Source organism: Erpetoichthys calabaricus, chromosome 3 (assembly GCF_900747795.2).
Source record: "Erpetoichthys calabaricus chromosome 3, fErpCal1.3, whole genome shotgun sequence".
NCBI classification, from domain to species: Eukaryota; Metazoa; Chordata; class Cladistia; order Polypteriformes; family Polypteridae; genus Erpetoichthys; species Erpetoichthys calabaricus.
Window position 1 is genome coordinate 99,687,735 of NC_041396.2, and position 18,777 is coordinate 99,706,511.

The 18,777-nt window shown below is 35.6% G+C and overlaps 1 protein-coding gene across 1 annotated transcript in view; it reads right to left on the minus strand.

Moving 5' to 3' along the window:
- Positions 1-18,777, minus strand: part of trdn (triadin) — a 456,738-nt gene that overhangs the window by 94,465 nt on the left and 343,496 nt on the right. Inside the window, exons 38-41 of the mRNA XM_051924220.1 lie at positions 17,460-17,501; positions 13,856-13,897; positions 12,536-12,583; positions 3,095-3,142 (exon numbers count right to left, since the gene is read on the minus strand). Of these exons, the coding sequence (XP_051780180.1) occupies positions 3,095-3,142; positions 12,536-12,583; positions 13,856-13,897; positions 17,460-17,501 (180 nt within the window). The remainder of the gene's footprint in view (positions 1-3,094; positions 3,143-12,535; positions 12,584-13,855; positions 13,898-17,459; positions 17,502-18,777) is intronic.

Consider the following 18,777-nt stretch of genomic DNA (forward strand, 5'->3'; position numbering starts at 1 on the left):
AAACCATTAGAAGAAGATGTCTACCGTATATACTTGAATATAAGCCGAGTTTTTCAGCACCCAAAATGTGCTGAAAAACGTCACCCTCGGGTTATATTTGAGTTAGGTCCTGCAGCCCCCCGGTATACGAACAAGCCAGTTTCCCTTTTGGTTTGTGCATGGCGATGATTTCCGCATGTGTTCAGTCTCTCCCTGTGCAGCGAGCGAGAGAGAGAGAGAGAGCGTGAGAGAGAGAGACACACACACACGTGCGCGCGCAAGAGAGAGAGACACACACACACACGCACGTGAGAGTGAGCGAGCGAGAGATACCATATTGTTTTTGTTGACCCTCTTCTCCGCTTACATAGCTAGTTTTAATGTTTTTCTTTGAAATAAATACTCAAAAACATTTAACCTACTGATGCCTCAATTAATGAACGGTAATTTTATTGGTATTTATTTTGATTATTGAAACTTACCAGTAGCTGTTGCATTTCCCACCATAGGCTTATACTCGAGTCAATAAGTTTTTCCAGTTTTTATAGGTAAAATTAGGCACCTTGGCTTATATTCGGGTCAGCTTATACTCGAGTATATATGGTAATTCAAAAACCAATGCCAAAATTGAGTTCTGGGACCCCAGAACTATATATATATTATAATATCATTACTAACCATACTGTGTATATATATATATATAGATATATATATATATATATATATATATATATATATATATATATATATATATATATATATATATATATATATAGATATATATAGATATATATATATTGATACCGATAGATAGCAATAACTATCAACTTTAGGTAACAGAATAAATTTAAAAACGTTTGAGATATCTTGCCCTCTTGTACCTCCTAGTATCTCAGTATTTTGCATCCCAGTATTGCACTCTACATTATTTGCTCAAATGCCCAATTTTAACTTTTTTTTTGTAAAAAAAAAAAAACATTCACAATCAGAAACTGAACTTCGCACCTAATGTATCATATTATCATCTGTAACCACTGATCCACCAATGTCAATCAGACTAACCAGACCAAAGCCAAACTGTCCAATCAGATTGCTTGGAGGGACTGGATACAGACACTCACACACACAAAGACACTAGTGTTTAATTACATAGTCAAAAATGACAAGAGCTTCAAGAGAAAAGTAATCAATTTAAAACTAACATAAATTATAAAACCTGCACATGTGCAACATGCAATGTCCTTGAAGACCACTTAACCAAAGTCAGTAAGACTTTCATTTTGACTCTGGGACTCCAGATGTTTATTATTTTCCCAAGTGTCTGTGGCAAGTAGATGCTTTGACACCATCAGACTCACTTAATCCACTTAAGGATCACATGTTAAGGGTGAAGAATGCAGATTATCTCAGAAGCACCTGGTGCAAGGCAAAAATCAACCATGGATGGAGCACCTGGTCCATCACAGAGCCCACTCTCTCCCAAACGCACACACACACACTCTTACAGGATCCCAGTTTGGAAACTCTAATTAATCCCAACACACAGGTTCTTGAGATTAAGGATAAAAAACAATAATCTGGGGATTTGTTACACAGAGAGATACATGGAGAAAGTACAAAATATACACAGAATACAATCAAGTGTAAGATTCAACCTCAGGAAGCTCAATCTGTGTGGTAGTAGTAGTATTGCCAGCATTTAGAGCATTCAATTTTCGTATCATATTAAAGTCTGAGTGATTACCAGTAAGAACTATTTTAACTGAAGGCTTTCACCTAATTTGCATCCTGCAACTCTGCACATACTCTAAATTTAGTTTGTAGCTCAAACTATTTGCTCTTCTCTTCTAACCTTGTTTTTCATATTTTACACTAAAACTGAGAAGTCATTTTCTTTTCTATTGCATAACCACCATGTTCTTTCATACTTATCAAAGTTATCATACTGTATTAAGCCAATAAAATACATCCATCCATCCATTTTCCAACCCGCTAAATCCGAACACAGGGTCACAGGGGTCTGCTGGAGCCAATCCCAGCCAACACAGGGCACAAGGCAGGAACCAAGTAGGGTGCCAACCCACCGCGGGACAATAAAATACATTAAGTTTGATTTTAAGGTTATTTTTGTATCCCTGTTTGGAGCAACTGAAGATACTATATCTGCTAACTAGGGTGGCACAGTGATTTGTGGTGGTACATCACAGATTTAATATACTTAGTACATCTTTTGTGCCTCTATATTTTATGATGTTTGCATGTTCTCCTTTGTCTGTAATGTGTTCCCTTCTACATCTCAAAAGAGGTGTATGTTAGGCTAATTGAAGACTGTACATTGGCCCTGTGTGACCCTGTGTGTTTGTGTTTCGTGCCATATCCAGCATTATCCTGACCTTCCAACCCAGTAAGGCTCAATGTGATTAAGCAGGTTTAAGACTGTTGTTTTACATTAATAAGTTATAAATTCTCAGTAAAATTCCTTTAGTTATTTCCATTTTGTGAAATTTGCTGAGATTGTCTTGTAACTAATGTCTTTATTATCTCCTGAAGACACTCTTTCCTCTAGGTAAAAAAAGACTGCATCCAATTTTATTTACATTCAGCTCATGACAGGTTGGAGGAATACGCTGCAGAATAAAACATCACCAAAACAATCTTTCTTTTCCAAAGCTTCTTAATGCATCACTCTAAGGTTTATCCTCCAAATCAGAAAATTTTGGAAAAGCTTTTTGCTATTATGTGCAGCCCAAGCAAATGTGTATCTATTAATCTTATATATTAGCCAAGGCTAAACTATGGAAAATATTCTGCCATACAACAACATTACTTGTAATCACCCCTGGTTTATACACTCCTGTGACTACAACAGTGAGTCGTTTTCTCTATCAGTTGTTATTCTGAAAAAAAGTCTATCACATTTGCCAGCTGCTTTTTGTATATCACATCATCATCAAGTGTCTCAGTATGCTTCATTTACACTTTACTGCTTCCGGTAACTTAATTTATTTGGACTTGTTTACATCCTGATTTCCCTTACATGAATTTGAGGAACTGTGACAGTTTGCTTGTGTTGCCATAAATTAAATATGATTCAACACTGTTAGGTTTTGCTTACCTTTCAATGGAGGGGTTGTAGGAGATTTTGGTTTCTCTCTTTCATGTTCTGCAAAGAAAGGATTAGTATACAATTAGACAGCACCAATAGTAACAAACTATTACAGCAATATTAATTAAAATATATTCAAGTGGTATTCATAAGAAGCAATTGAAATGATTTTTTTTGGTTTAAGATGAAGCCTCAATGCTTGGTTATAATGGCAAAAAGAAAAGGCTAACCCTAGGCAGTAAAAAACAAGGAAAACTGTATGGATTCAAGCTCCAGACCTAATTTCTAACTGTTAGCCTAGGCAAACCTGCCAGAAGAATTCAGAGCACTTCACACCATGTGACCAAAAAGAATGAGAAACATTAGATCCAAGTCAGAGGTCAAGGTGTCCCCAAAAACCCCCACCACAAAAAAAGGTTACTTGTGCTCTGCATTTGAAGGGATGTAGTTCCCTAATTTCCTTAATTGAAATAATCTGAATACCTATTTTTGAAAACATGGATGAAATCGGGACATTTATGTATTGGGTGATACTATGGACATCTTACTAGTTAGTGGAGATGACCACTTCAACTGGTTAGTGTAAGTCATTATCCACAAATAAGGTCACATACATTTTAGTTGTGATTTACATGGATTTAATGGGTAGATGTGACAGAAATGACATTCCACCATAGGGCTGTGTAGATTTCTATCAATCATAGGATGTAGAACTAAGATACTTCAGGTCATGGAGTTAAGTTGCTACTGCTCCAGTTGAAGTTAGTTTGGGCTTGCACAGCACTGTAGAGAGAAGATCTGGGACCCACTGGAAGGATTATATCTTTAGGATGATCAAGGATTTCCCAGGAGGACAGAGCCTTGATGTGGAACAAGAAGATTGGTGTTTCACATTGCCACCATAACCCTTATGAGAAAGAAATAGAATTTTTCTGGGACTGTTCTAGTATTACCACTTCTCCTGAATTTCATATAATAATACTAAAAACACAGAATTACAGTATGTACTTATCAAACTATACATTTTATTAAAGTAGATGAATAAAGATGAATAAAAGTAAATTGACATTATTGCACTGTTTATCGAAAAGCCATTGTCAGACAATCTATACAAATGTATTTTACTTTTTATAAACAGGTGTCATGGTCTCTTTCTATCTCTGTTATCTCAGGTGACTTGTTTACCTGCTTCTTCTAAAGTAACAACACTTACTTGTGTGCTTCTCTCACATTCAGAAAGCTACTTAATTTGCTTTAGCACTTCTACATGCTTTTGTTTTCACCAACTTGTTCTATTAATTGGACTCCCTACCTAATTAAGCAAGCAGCTATTTCTCACTTTCTGTGTTTTGGGGTCAACACAGAAAGTGCAAAACTCATTTTGCAAAATTATTATTAGAATGCACCAAGCATTTATGTGTGTTAGATGCAGATAAGTGAATGATTTTTTTAAACTTGGGTTTTAAGATTTTCATTATCATCATGATTTCTATTCTGGTGTTACAGGAGTTCTGGCTCTTTAGTTCGTTATCTACTAATGAGCACATTAGGGGGTCAGTTTGCTGAAGTAGATACAGCCTTTCAACATTCAGTGTCCTCTGCCTGGATGTCTGCTCTGCTCATTGCTAATTGTCATTATTAGGACACAAATAAGAGTAAACTACACAGAAAAAAGCAAACTAATAGAAAAACAACAAAAGAGAGTCAAGCATTTAAAGCTATAGCAAAAATACAAATATCTGCAAATGTATTGTAAATTTAGAAATCACAATACTGTGGATGCAGAAGAAGACAAGGGGGAAAAAGACCAGTGAATTAAATTAAATCACTTAGATTTCATGGATTGTAAAACTAGTTACAGATAATACACATAGGGTGCCCAGGAATGAACCACTGGTCTCAACCAACTGAAACTCTGCATGGGATGGGTTTAAATACTACTTGAAAGAAAAGCCATAAAAACGGTGTGGACCTGCTATTTTAGACAACTTTATTTTGCATGTGACCTGTAAGTTCCATGAAAAGGGCAGCACTGTTCATCTCAATTGGCAAGCATGGATTCCTTGCAACCTGCTTATGGGTGCAGTTTTTTGTTACAGGGAAATATTCTTTCTCAGCCAAGAAATTGTAAAATACATCCTCAGCCCTACAGTGTATCTACTGTATAAATATGCGAATCAAAAGGATTCGTTGAGGGGAAAGCTTCATCTTACAGTGCATTTTATCTATAGTAGTCTCTTGTTACTTCTCTGTGATGTCACAATTTTTGGGGCTAATACCTAAGGTACTGCTAGTCCCTTGTACTTTTTGTTTTTTTTTAAATATAATTCTATGGCTTCAAATCCTTTCAGCAACTGTTTAGCTTTAATCAAGTCAAAACAGCTGCTCCACTATCAGTCTGTCTACTCTAGCTGTGGTTATTTTAGGAAACTGGCTTCAGCCTGCAAGGCAGAATTTAAAGTGATGACCCTTCAATATGACCTCAAGAAATTATTTATGCCAGGCAATCATCAATGAATAAAACATATTTCATGATGACTAAGATACAAATTAACAGCTACAAAATGAGAGTAGCAAATAGCTGGTGTCACACACGTGCGCATGGGAGGCAACTAAAGGGCTTGAGTAAGGGCAGTTCCAAGGCATACCGGGATGTGGCAGAGTGCACTGACTCTTTTTCTCCCTTTCCTGTAGACCATTCACGGGAGATTCCACCTGGCTCTCTTGACGTCACTTCCGGGACCGAGCCTATGGAAGGAGACCTTGCCGGCTCCGGCCCCTGTGATGTCACGTCCGGGCTTGAACCAATGGCTGAAGACCTTCATGAGCCCGACCCCTATGATCTCACTTCCTGTCTTCCCCTTTAAAAGCCTGCACCTTTTCCCTATTCCCTCAGTTCTGTTTTGGACTTGGTTTTGTGTACAGCAGTACTGTATTCATTTACGCAACTTTGCAGCCAGGAAACCAATTATACGGGTGGCTGCCCCAAACCTTTTCATGACTCTGTGTCGAGTTTCTGACACTGGATAGTTGGAAGTTCCATTACATTTGGTATGTTTTGAAGCCGATCACTATGTTTCATCTTTACATTCATTTACAAAAAAGCTAAATTCTGGGTCTAAAGTCCATTTCAGCAGTGTCATGAACCAGCGGTGTAGCTAGGGGCGGGTGGAGAGGGTGGTTCGCCTCGGGCGGCACATTTTTGGGGGCGGCATTATTGGCCAAAAGGCGTGTGTAAGCAACAGGGTTCAGAAAAATATCACTCATGAATGAAAAAAGTCTAGTTCTCTGATTTTTTATCCACAGATGCTTCAAAAACAATTTTCAGATTGTCCTTCTGTGACAGCATTAGACACAGCAGTTAAAATTTATGAGGCAATAACAAAAATAAACATAAACATCACACTGATAATAATTTCTAGGAAGATAAACAACTAATTTACAATTTATAATTTCATTTCGTTATCAATCCGAATGCGTTCTTGCTCTGCGCATAAAACATCCCCACCTATCACTTGTACACTACACTGGTTCTGGTCTTTGCAGAGTAATTATATTAAACTAATAATCTGAACATGGCTTATCAGTGCGTCTATACTATACACTTGTCTAGTTGATGCTTATAAATAATTATATGTAAAAAATTATTGCTGTTTCGCTATATATGAATAAATCTATGCAAAAGTTTTTTTAATTTTTCTCTATACGCCATTTTAATTTTCTATTTAGATAAGTTAACATATTTAGATATGTTGGAGGGTGGCAAATTGAAGCACCGGCCCACCCCTAGTGGCACAAACTCTAGCTACACCCACTGTCATGAACTAATGTAATGTCAGTTCAACACAGGGTACATTTACAGGCACACCAATAACCATACCAGGCCAGCTTGTAGTTAACTAACGTGTATTTTTTTAAGACGTGGGAAGAAAACTTAAGAAACAGGAAAAACTCATACAGACAATGTGAAAATAGCTCAAATGCAGTAGGCTGGGCTGAGATTCCAACTAAATTATTTTTATTATTATTATTATTATTATTATTATTATTATTATCTGTCTGATTCCCATCTGAGAAAATTGGAAAAAACAAAGTGTGCTAGTATGAGCCACATGTAAATTGTTGAGTATACTGTACAAGGCATATTTTTCCAGAATTCAAATTAACAGCAAAAGTCACATGAAGAATAATTTCTTATAGAAAGGCAAATGATAGCCATGTAAGAATGAGAGGTTTTATTTTAATTCTTACTTAAAAGCTTTGGGATTTCTTTTAATCTTTCCTCCTCCTCCTCCTCCTTCTCCTGTTCTAAAGTGAATATATTCATTGTAAAATATCTCTATATGAGCCATTGGTTGTACATCCTTAATCTGCATTTAGCAGAGGAGTGTATTACCTAGTTTTTTACTGAAAAGAAACAGTTTATTCCTTTCTTCTTCTAGCTAAATTCCACAACACCCTGTCATTTATTTGTCATATTCAAATTCTGTCTGGTGGTGTTAATTGTAAGCTACAACAAAAACTTACAAGAAGTCAAAAGAGAATGTCTTCTTTTTGAGATTAAGTTTTTCTTATTTATAGTGAAATATAAATCGCTGGTTTCTTTTTAATTCTAAATAATTAGATTTTTACAGCAGTGATTTAAAAAAAACAACAGTTTTAGCTTATTAATTCATATATTAGCTATAGCATGAAGCTGTATGAAACAAAATTATACTCAGAAAAAGTGTAATCTTCTAACTGAAATATGTTCACAAGTAATGTGCTAGGGAAGACTAAAGTGAATTAATCCAGGATGTATTGTTTACTGAGATTATTTATTGTGAATATGCTATAGATAAGACGCCATTTCCTTTGATAAACAGTAACACGCAGAATGTATGACTATTTGAAATGCTTTTGTCATTTTGTAATCTAAAGTACGACAGTGTACTCACAGCATTTGTGATCTGTAGTTGGAACTACCAGCATGGAATAGCATTTTATGTTAATCATGTGGTAATGACAGCTAATCTGGTTTATTTACTTAAAGCCACAAGAAGGCAGTATGTAGACACTATTAAATATATTAAAGATCATAAGAGGCTCTGAGAAGCTCAGTCTATCTGGTTTTCGCTTGGCAGTGTTTATAGTGCTGTAGAAATACAGGAGCACCTGAAGTCTACTAGGAGGTAAGCTTGGCAGCTCAGGGACTGTGATGTCATCTGGGACCCCAGAAGTTGTAAAAGGCCAAAGCTTAAAAGCTTCTTCCAGACACACAGCTAGCCAGCATGGCGTTGGGAAGCAAGTTTGGCATTGGGCTCAACTGGCAGGAGTAATAAAAGCCAATTTAGAAGAAGATGTATGTTATTAAAAATGGCAAACAAGGAGTACAGATTGGTACATTGGGTAACCCGCCTCTAGTAGCCTGTTATGATTTTGATCTTATTTATATTACTTCTTCTCTTCTTTTGTGTTAATTTCTATTGTAGTTTAATTAAAGCCCTTTTTGTTGATATTTTGAGACAGCTTGTTAGCACTCCCTGTACATATATCCTCCTACTTAATGGTAGCTATAACCTGTTTTATATGTCATATTAACAACTAGTTTCTGGTGAACAAATTTTATTAATGCAAGACGGCACTTTTTATTATTATAACAACTAAAATGCAACTAATTTAATTAAGGCATACACAAAACACATTTGAATAGTAGAAGAGGGAAATTTAAAGTTAGGAGTAATTACTGAATGTACAAACTAATTGAATGGCTAATTGAATGGCTAATTCTGGAGTAACACAGATCTATAACCAATAGTTAAGACCAATCACTTATGTGAGGTGGCTTTAATACAACAGAACAAAGGATGCTCTACAGGAACTCTGAAATAACAAGAATAATTTTAAATTAACAAGTTTGATTTCACAATGATAGCCATAAAGTTGGGAAAATCTAAAGAGGAGGGAGTCATTTGGAAAACTGGAGAATCAGGTGTTTGGGACTTTCTAAATTTCAATTTATTTGACATGCTGATCAAATATTACTTCTTATACGTACTATTAACCAGCTAACATCTTCTTAACATGCTGTTGCAAACAAATCTCACAACTGGAAATATCACAAACCTGACCTTCTGATAAACCTTGTTTGAAAAGTGTATTGTTACAAAAGACTATGTGTAAATGAAGATATCCTGATTTATCTTGATATTCATTCATTCATATGGCAATAGTAATGAGCAAACCCTGGGGACTTTGCCTTGTTGTGAGTTTCAGCGAAATCACAGAAGTGTCTGAAGTCAATGGGAAAAGAGGAACTGAACTAGTTTTTATTGGATTACAGTATAATGGCACAATGGTCTTTAAATTGGCCCTGAGGACTAGGGAAACACCTACAAACTAAGCTGAACCATTTATTGTGGCCAAAAATGTGACCTAAGCTGTGAGGCAGCAATGCAAACCACTGTGCCACTGATGAGGCATTTACTAAAAATGTATGTTTACAAAATGCATTTGTGATAGGTCTGTGCATGGCTGTCACGGCTCTGTGATGCATCATGGGGTGCTGCGAAAAACATGTTAATCTAAGCTAGCCACATGGCTAATTTTCCAGAAAATATTCAGCAAACAAGGTCACCAGCGAACACAGCATATTCGCTGAGAAAAACACACTAGTGAATTTCGCTGATCAATGCTATATAGCAATCATACAATGTCTTATTTTTATTTTCAGTACTGATTTTAAGCAGTATTCATTTTTCGTTTATAGGAAAATATATAAGTGAATAAATTTAAGTGGATATGTTAAGAAAAATTAAGTGGTCCACATTAGACATTTTAAACTATATGCTGAGTTCCCACTAACTTAATAAAAGCCACCCAATTTGTTGTTACTCTGGGTAGAATTTTCTCTCTGTGACACTTTAAATTCAAGCTCTGATTTCATTCCTGTTTAATATATGCTTTATTCAATCTAGTGATTGTGAAATTTAGATCTCCAGATTGAATATTTTTGCATCTTTTGAACTACTAAGCTCTAAATTTTGCCTTTCAGCGACACACTTTTTCTTTTTAATTCTTTTTAGAAACTAAATAATAAACAACCTTCCCAGCTTCTCTCACCTTTCCCACTCACAGTGCAAAAAACTAAAGTGAAACAGGTAAGTGTGGTCGAATGAAGATTCAAACAGCATCTCCAGAGTAAAGAATTTCAAGGAACTTACAAAATAATGAACCCTGCATCTAAGGAAGTATGAAAAAAGGGATCTCTCAAATACAATTTCAGTATAAGAAGAGAATTCAGATGCTCATTAAATACAAACATGCCATGATTCAGCTAAAATTGTTTATCTTTCAAATAAATCTCAATTAAAATTGTCTAAAATGTGCCCAGGGTAAGATGCAACTGGTGAGCAAGGTCAACAAACGTTTACATCACTAAACCACATATTTTGGGAATGGTCTTTTTGGCAAGGCATCTATAGATCTCCTACTCAGCCTTGGATTTAAAATCACTCCAGGTATCTTAAAAGAAACGTTTAAATAATATCATAGAGATTAAAGTGTGCTATGAAAAATAATATCCTGTACTGCACTACCTGCATGGAGTCTTATTTTGGTCAGCTGGAAAAGTGCCTATCCACGGGAAAGCGATGTACTAGAGTATATTATCTAAAATCGGAAAAAAACATCTCTTTAAGAGAATCCATTCAGATTTTTTCAGAACTTGTTAAGAACTCATTAATGTACAGTAATTATAAAGTAAACATATCAGGTCTCTGCTGAATCTTTTTACTTTATTGTCTATTAAAGAACAATATTGATCAAACTTTGGTTTGATTTTGGAACATACTATTGTACCTGCTGTGTTATTCTCATTTGTTTCATTGGGCTGTTTTTATGCTCATTTTTCTAAATAAAAGAGTTTCAAAAGAGCATTAAGCTCATGATTTAAAAGCAAAACAAAAATATATTTGAAAAGGTTTGTTATTTAAATATAATATATATATTAATTGCTTAAAAAATAATAAACCAAGATATCAAATTCAAATTGTCAACTTTCAAAGCAGCAACTTTATTAAACAATTTCTCAAACAAGCCCTTGAGTCACTCATATATTTATCCAGGGTTTTTGTATATTTGCTTTTGTGAATGCACTTTTCCAAGTAATTTAAAATGAATGAAATGATCGCATAAATTGATTTTAGGTTTTTTCTTTTTAAAAACTGTGCTGTTTACTTTGTGATTTTTTTTTTGTTTGGCTGTCTGTCTGGCAGTATTAGATATCTATAGTTATAGCAAATCTGTAATTCTAGACAAAAATTTGATGATTTCTTCAATTAATGGAATAAAAAAATCACTGTACACTTTTTCCCAACTTAGGTTATCCATTTAAAATGGTTGAAGGTTGGTAAGTTTCAATTTCAGAGAAGAGTTTTCTTTAAAAAATCCTTTCCTTATTGATCCAAAGTTAATAATAACCATACGTCTGTGACCATGATAACTTCCTAGAAGTATTTCCAAATCTGCAAGGATTAAAATTCCATGAACATAATTTTAAAACAGTTTTAATTTTTCATGAATATGTACATCATTACTTTAATTGTACATTAAGTTAGCAATGCAAGCTTGCAACAGTTATGTCGGTTATTGCTGGTTTCAAGGCATCTTGTAAGTGTCTACTTTCAATTTTTTGGGGGAGTCTGCACATTGGTGATGAACAGCAGTCAGTCTGCTTTAACCACTACACAGGATGTCATGCCAATTTTTTTGTTGTGTATACATGGTGAAATGAAATAAAAATGCAATTTTAATATCAATAAAAATATCTATATGATTATTGTGATATTTAATTTTTTTAAATCCCCACACATCTTACTACCCTGATAGCATTTTTTCCATTCCTGCATTATTGCAGTCCCCACAAATAAACATTTTGCCATCTAGTGGTCATTTCTGCTGGTGCTTGGGCTTTTAATGATAACATAACACACTCCATCCCTGAAATAAGCATTTTATTCAGCTGCATTTTTAAGCAAACTATGTGTTAAATATAGAATCATCTCTATTAGTTTTAAATAATTATTACAACATTTATGTATTTCTTTTTTTAATCTGTTATATTTAAATATTATTGGACAGTTTAATATATTGCAGATATATACGCCTTTGTATACACCCATGCTCCAAAAGCCAAAAAGAAATGCAGATTAGGTCCATTGATAATTCACATTGTTCCAATATGAGAGTATTTATGTGTATGCTTGAAAATGCCTTGCAATGGATTAACAACCTTCTGAGGTTTACACATACTTTATGCCCAAGTTGCAAAGACAACCCTATAGTAGACTGGCTTGGTTCAGAAAAGCATGGGCCGTATATAAATTGAACATACAAAATAATTAGGAATATTTACTACCTAGTTATATATTTCAAAATATTTTAGTATCTGAAATAGATTAATGAACATACCTGCATCTTTCACTCTTGAAGGTTTCTCTTCTGTTTTTTCCTGAGGAACTAAACCAATGGAATAAAATGCATTTGAGCCATCTGATAAACATACAGGTTATAACTGAATAATTACAATAACCTACCTTTTAATTATTGTATCGTTTTAACTATTATTAATTGTTCCCTGTCATTAAAATTGCACTTCCATTGATTTATGTACAGATGTCCATTCAAACTCACTTAATGTGCCTCAGGATTACTGTGGACTAAAGTCAGCTCCAGCATCATGAGGAACAAGGCAGTAACTAACATTGCACAGGCAGCAGAACACTGCAGGGCCCACTCATCCTCACGCACACTCCCATGGGACAATTTAAATTTGATGATTCACCTAACACAAGTCTTTGGGATGTGGGAGGAAAACTGAGGGACTCCGATGAAAACCCATGTGGAAATGAGGGTGCAAACACATGCAAGAACTGAACCCAGTATGGTTGATTGCTTGATGCTTCAATCATTGCATCACCATTCTGCCCTAAGTCAAGTGGATTTGTGTTATGATGCTCTATTGATACTCTTGGCCAATACAGGACTTCTTGGAAAGATGACCAAGATGTTTCAGATTTAATTTAAACATAAAATACTCCTTAGGCATACAGAATGATTGTAAGTTTTGTCTTCTAAGAGAAAACATTAACAGCTACCTTCTGTGCCAGTTATGATTGATTATTGGAATGTGGATTATTACTTTGATAGTGATATTTGTGTTGAAAGAGAACATTAATAAATTCATATAAAGGAAAGTGAACTAGGAAGGCTTTCAAGGCATATAGTGAATAATGTAAGAAGACATACAACTTAAACTCTTAATCCTTAGAGAAGGCACCACGAATACAGGTGTTTACCCTTCAGATAATAATAAAAATTTGATAAGTGAAGAGGCACAAAATAGGTCATAGAAGCAGATATACAGTACATCCTACAGTAATATATAAAATTTAAGGACAGAAATGAAATGTTCTGATTTTTGATTGTTTTTAATTATATTGAATAAAAATAGTTTAATACCTGTACTGTATTCCCTCTTTTCTCTGTCAGATTATATGTATATAGTGTAAGAGTTAACAAAACTATAAAAAAGACTTTTTGCAATATAAAGTAAAAAATAATGCTGTGAATGAAGCAAAGGAAATTCCCAAGTAAACAGTAAAAAGTTATTACAGCATATACAGCTTTTTTCTGAAAATGTACACCTAGATTATGGACTCTTACTGCAAATCTGCACTTATCTTCAACTATTGAAAATGCACAATTATAACACCTTATGAAAAAGGATACCTTTCTTTGGTGGGGAGATCTTTTCTTTTTCAGGTTCAGGTGCTGTAAAGCAAGACATGATGGAACAGAGTAACTGTATTGAAATGTATTCTTAAAATAACAACACTCTAAACCATTTTGTTTCATGATGGCACAAAAGGCTGAATGTTCTTAAGGAACAGTCAAGATTTCTTTACCATTTCTTTGCCATTGTCTTACTTTTTAATAGCATCTGTGATTAATAAACATGTTTTTCAACCATCCATCCATTTTCTAAATTTTTTTTTTTACCATTACTGAGTGCAGATGCATCTCTGTGAGCATCAGACAAGAGGGCAGGATGCAACCCTGAATGGGATAGCACTTCATCACAGGGCACATTCTTTAATAATAATAATAGTAAGGACACTTTACAATTCAACAAAAACACATTAACAAGACAGTAGAAGTTACATACAAGAAAATGAATAATACTCATTTAAAAGATGTGTTTTTAACAGGAGTTTGAAATGAATAATAGATTATTCCTCGCGAAGACTGAGAGGAAGAGCATTCCGAATTTTAGGGGCCATCACACTGAAAGCTGTACCACCCATAGTTACTAACCTGTATTTAGGTACTGTGAGTAGGTTAGTGTATGATGATCTTAATGCACGGGCAGGAGTGTAAGGAAGCAGCAGCTCAGACAGATAATGAGGGGCTAAACCATGAAGGGTGATGAGAATAATTTTACTGTATATTTGATTCTTGAAGAAACTGGTAACCAATGCAAATCATAGAGGACAGGAGTGATGTGAGCAGAATTTTTAGTGTGTGAAAGTAAACGAGCAGCAGAATTCTGAACATATTATAATCTATTCATATATTTAGTCGGGAGGTCATAAAACAATACATTGCAATAGTCCAGACTGGTAGTGATGAAATCATGAATGAGTGTTTCAGTATCCTTCACACTGAGGAAAGAATGCAGATGAGCAATGTAGCAGAGATGAAAAAAGCTGTCTGTACTATTGAGCTAATGTGTGGTTGGAAAATAAGGAGATGATCAAAGATGACACCCAAATTATGGACTGATGCTGAGGGTTCAACCAGGATCCCATCGATATCAATTTATAGCCCACGAAGGGTAGAGAGGACAGATACATGCAAGCAAAAAAGGCTGATGTAGAGACACCAGCTAACACAATATGCCAATCTCTGGGGCTTGGGAGGAACATGAAGATAAAATAAACACAGACACAAAGATACAAAGGGAATATGCCATTAGATATTGTGGGGAACAGCCCGGACACAGACAGGCAGACACCGATGGTTCAAGCACCAACAAACGTTTATTATACATTTCACTATTTACACAACCCCAGTGCCGCAGCACCAATCACCCTCAGTCCAGGCCCTTCACTCAATGCCTTTCTTCTGGCCGCCTCCACTCCTCTCCTCCGAACTCTGTCCACTTCTCTCCCGACTCCAGCCATCGAATGGAGGGAGGCAGCCCCTTTTATAATCACCTGGACTTGCTCCAGGTGCCTCCCAATGAGCGCTGGCCAGCACTGCCTGGTGTGGTGGAAGTGCGGGCTGTGTACCTGGAAGCACTCCGGGTGTCCCCGGTCTTCTTCCCCCCAGCACTTCCAGGTAAAGTTATATTTGGCACTTGAATTCTGAATGCAGATTTAAAGTCCAAGGTTTAATAAACACTGTATGTCCTGCTGAGGCTAAGCTGTGAATCTGGAATCTAAGAACTTAACATAGCAAGCTCATCATTGAGTAATTCCAACAACAGCAAACCCATTTCTTTTACTGATAGAAGGAACGCACGATTCTTTTAATCAATTTATCTCTATTTAGGCCATTTCTGTCTGACTGCATTAAAAAACTCAGCCGAAGTGAACCAATTTTGTTGAAATGTGGCACACTTATTTTTCAATAATATTTGTTGAGAGCATTCAGTTTTCATTGAGATAGCATGAACAGAGCACATCCACAAAGTTTTGAAATTTCTAAATCTTCCACTGAAAAGCATTAGCGAATTCTGTGAACACAACTATCTCAAAACAGAGAAAGATTCTGTGCGACTTCAACTAAAAATTTCTTTATTGTTCAATTTATCGTGACAGTGGTTACACCAATTTGTAAATTTTCCACTTTTTCACCTCTGATAGCTGCAAATGACTGCAAATGACAGCAAACAAATCCCCAGTACAAGTTAATATAACACCAGAATGTTTCATGAATGTGTAGGTGAAGTTACACTTCATCACGAGCTGTTTGCCAGGAGTAATTCTGCATTTTCAAGTGCAGCTGCATATGCAGAAACTCTCCATCAGCAAGTTGTTTCTGGTTTATCCTGAGCACAAACAGAAAATAACCAATGCATAAGCATTTCACTCATCCCAGTGCTCTAAGTTGTAAAAGGTAAATTAAATGATCTTCACATGAAACCTTCTGGGTGAAGGCTTGAATGCCTTAATAGAAAAGCAAGTTTGGTTGTCCATGCAACTGCCTACAAGGAACATGTTGTCCTCTATAAGCTGGCACTACAGACTGCTTACAATACTAATATTGTTCTATCTGGTCAACATAATACCTGAATAAGATACTTAAACCTGTAAATAACTTTCCATTGGGTGCCTCTTCTGACCTTTGCCAGAAATTTCTGTCCATTTTTAATAATAAGATTGATTTAAAATGTTAAAAAGCTTTAGCATAACCTCCTTGGACTTGTACTCTACACATCGTGCTACATAACCTAACATTCTGTTAGCCTTCTTAATGGCTTCTGAACACTGTGTATTCAAACCTGCGATTTGTACTTCCTACATATAATACTTTACATTTACATACATTAAATTTCATCTACCACAAGCTACTGCCCAAGCCTGTATGCTGTCCAAGGCCTTCTCTAATGATTCAACAGATTCTACATTATCTGCCAATTCACCTAACTTGGTATCATCTGCAAACTCGAACAGCTTGTTGTTTATATTCCTGTCCAAATCATTTATATATAAAGAAAATAGAAGCAACATCTAGCACTGACCCTTGTGGGACATCACTGTGAACATCAGCCAGTTCTGATAGGAACTTGCACCATAATACTCTATTTCCTGAGTCTGAGCCAATTTTGCACCCATCTACACACAACACCTTGAACCTCCACTTCTTTTAATTTGATGCCCCAACTCTCATGTGGCACCTCATTAAATACTTTCTGAAAATCAATATAAATAATATCATATGCTCACTTTGGCCAGCAGACTATACGCTATGCATTCTGTTGGAAGTGTGTTATCTGGACAATCTGCTTCTAGCCAGAGCGTTCACACATATTGGAGTTACCGCCTTATATAATAGTAGATGGGCTACAAGTCAGGTTTTGTATTGGTGCAAAAGGTTAGCACCAAAGCAAGAGTTGTGGTATACAGTACCAGTGTGGAAAAAGGCAAAGAAGGTCTGGATTTTAAGTGTATGGATATAGGTTGGAAATAAAATGATAACATATTCGGAGTTTCCCCTTGAGAGTCCATTTAAAAAATATGATTGCTTTGTATAGTTTTACCTAACTAAAGACAAGCCAGGAAAGAGATTTTAACTAATCAATCAAAGATCTTCATAAAAATCAACTCACCTTTTTTTGCTGCAAATTTTTTTTCTTTAGCGGCATCAGGTTCTGTAATTTATAAAACAGAAAAAACATACAAAAACAATTAGTCATGTGCAGCACTTCATCTAGTGTTAGTTCCTGCCTTGCACCCTTCGTATTCAAGAAAGGCTCTGACTCTCAACAATACTACCATGGCATAAAGTGGGTTTATATGATAGGTGGACAGGTATTTTTATAAAGCAGTTTTACTGACATAAAAAGTATACTTTACAAAGTGGGCAGGTCCTTCATCATCACTTTTGTGCAAGTTAAAATATTTAAAATATTCTTTTGAATTAACCACAACACACATGAAGATGCACAGTGACAGATTTTAATGGAAGATAAATTATCAGACAAAAATGCAGTAAATAATTATTTTTTGGACAATTAAACAAAATTATCTGACAGTCTTAGATTTTGAGAGATACAGATCTGCATTACATTTGGAACAACAGTAGCATAAAGCAAGGTGACCCTCTCTGATGCAAGGGAAATATACAAATTCCACAAAGATGATAACCTTATGTAAGATTTGAACCCAGGGTGCTGAATCTGTGGACCTGTAGCACCAACCCAGGCTTTTTAAAAACATGACAATGATATTAACAGTGAAAATGGAAAATGAATTCAGATTAAAAATGTTATAATGTATAAAACGGTTGATAGAATCATCAAACTGATACCTTAATACAAGATTATGCCCACAGTCCTGGCATCTTGCTGTTCCCAGGACACTGATAATTATGAACCAAGAATGGACTATTGCAATGAGGACACAAACAACAAGATAAGTGTGAAAAGTGCTTTGTATGCTTTATTACAAATAAGGCAGTATCCAATAAATAAATGCAGTGGAATCAAATATTTCAATAAATATTCCATAAAACTGTGTTCATTGCATTGAATTAAAATCAGCCAATATATAAATAAATAAATCCAAAAGAATGTAAAAACAGGAACAAAATCACAAAGTTAAAATTGGGTTCTTTCCTTCTATGTTCTACTTCAAGCCTTACTGCAAGTATTTCTCTCATTTCTCTACCATGGGGTTGAGATACCAGCAAAGCACAGTGAACCATTAAGTGGCTTTCATCTTAGCCATCTCAGTCAGTACCTGTTGGTACCTGCCCAGCACCTGGCTTTATCGTGCCACCATAATCTCTTGTCATCCATAGGATGATTTGCAAAGCCACTGGTTAGTCCTGCTCATTCTGTGTTGAATAGGAGCGACATTCCTCTCACACACTGTGGGGCTTCCCAACCGCCTTGCCTCATGTCCACTGCTCCAGCTCACACTCTC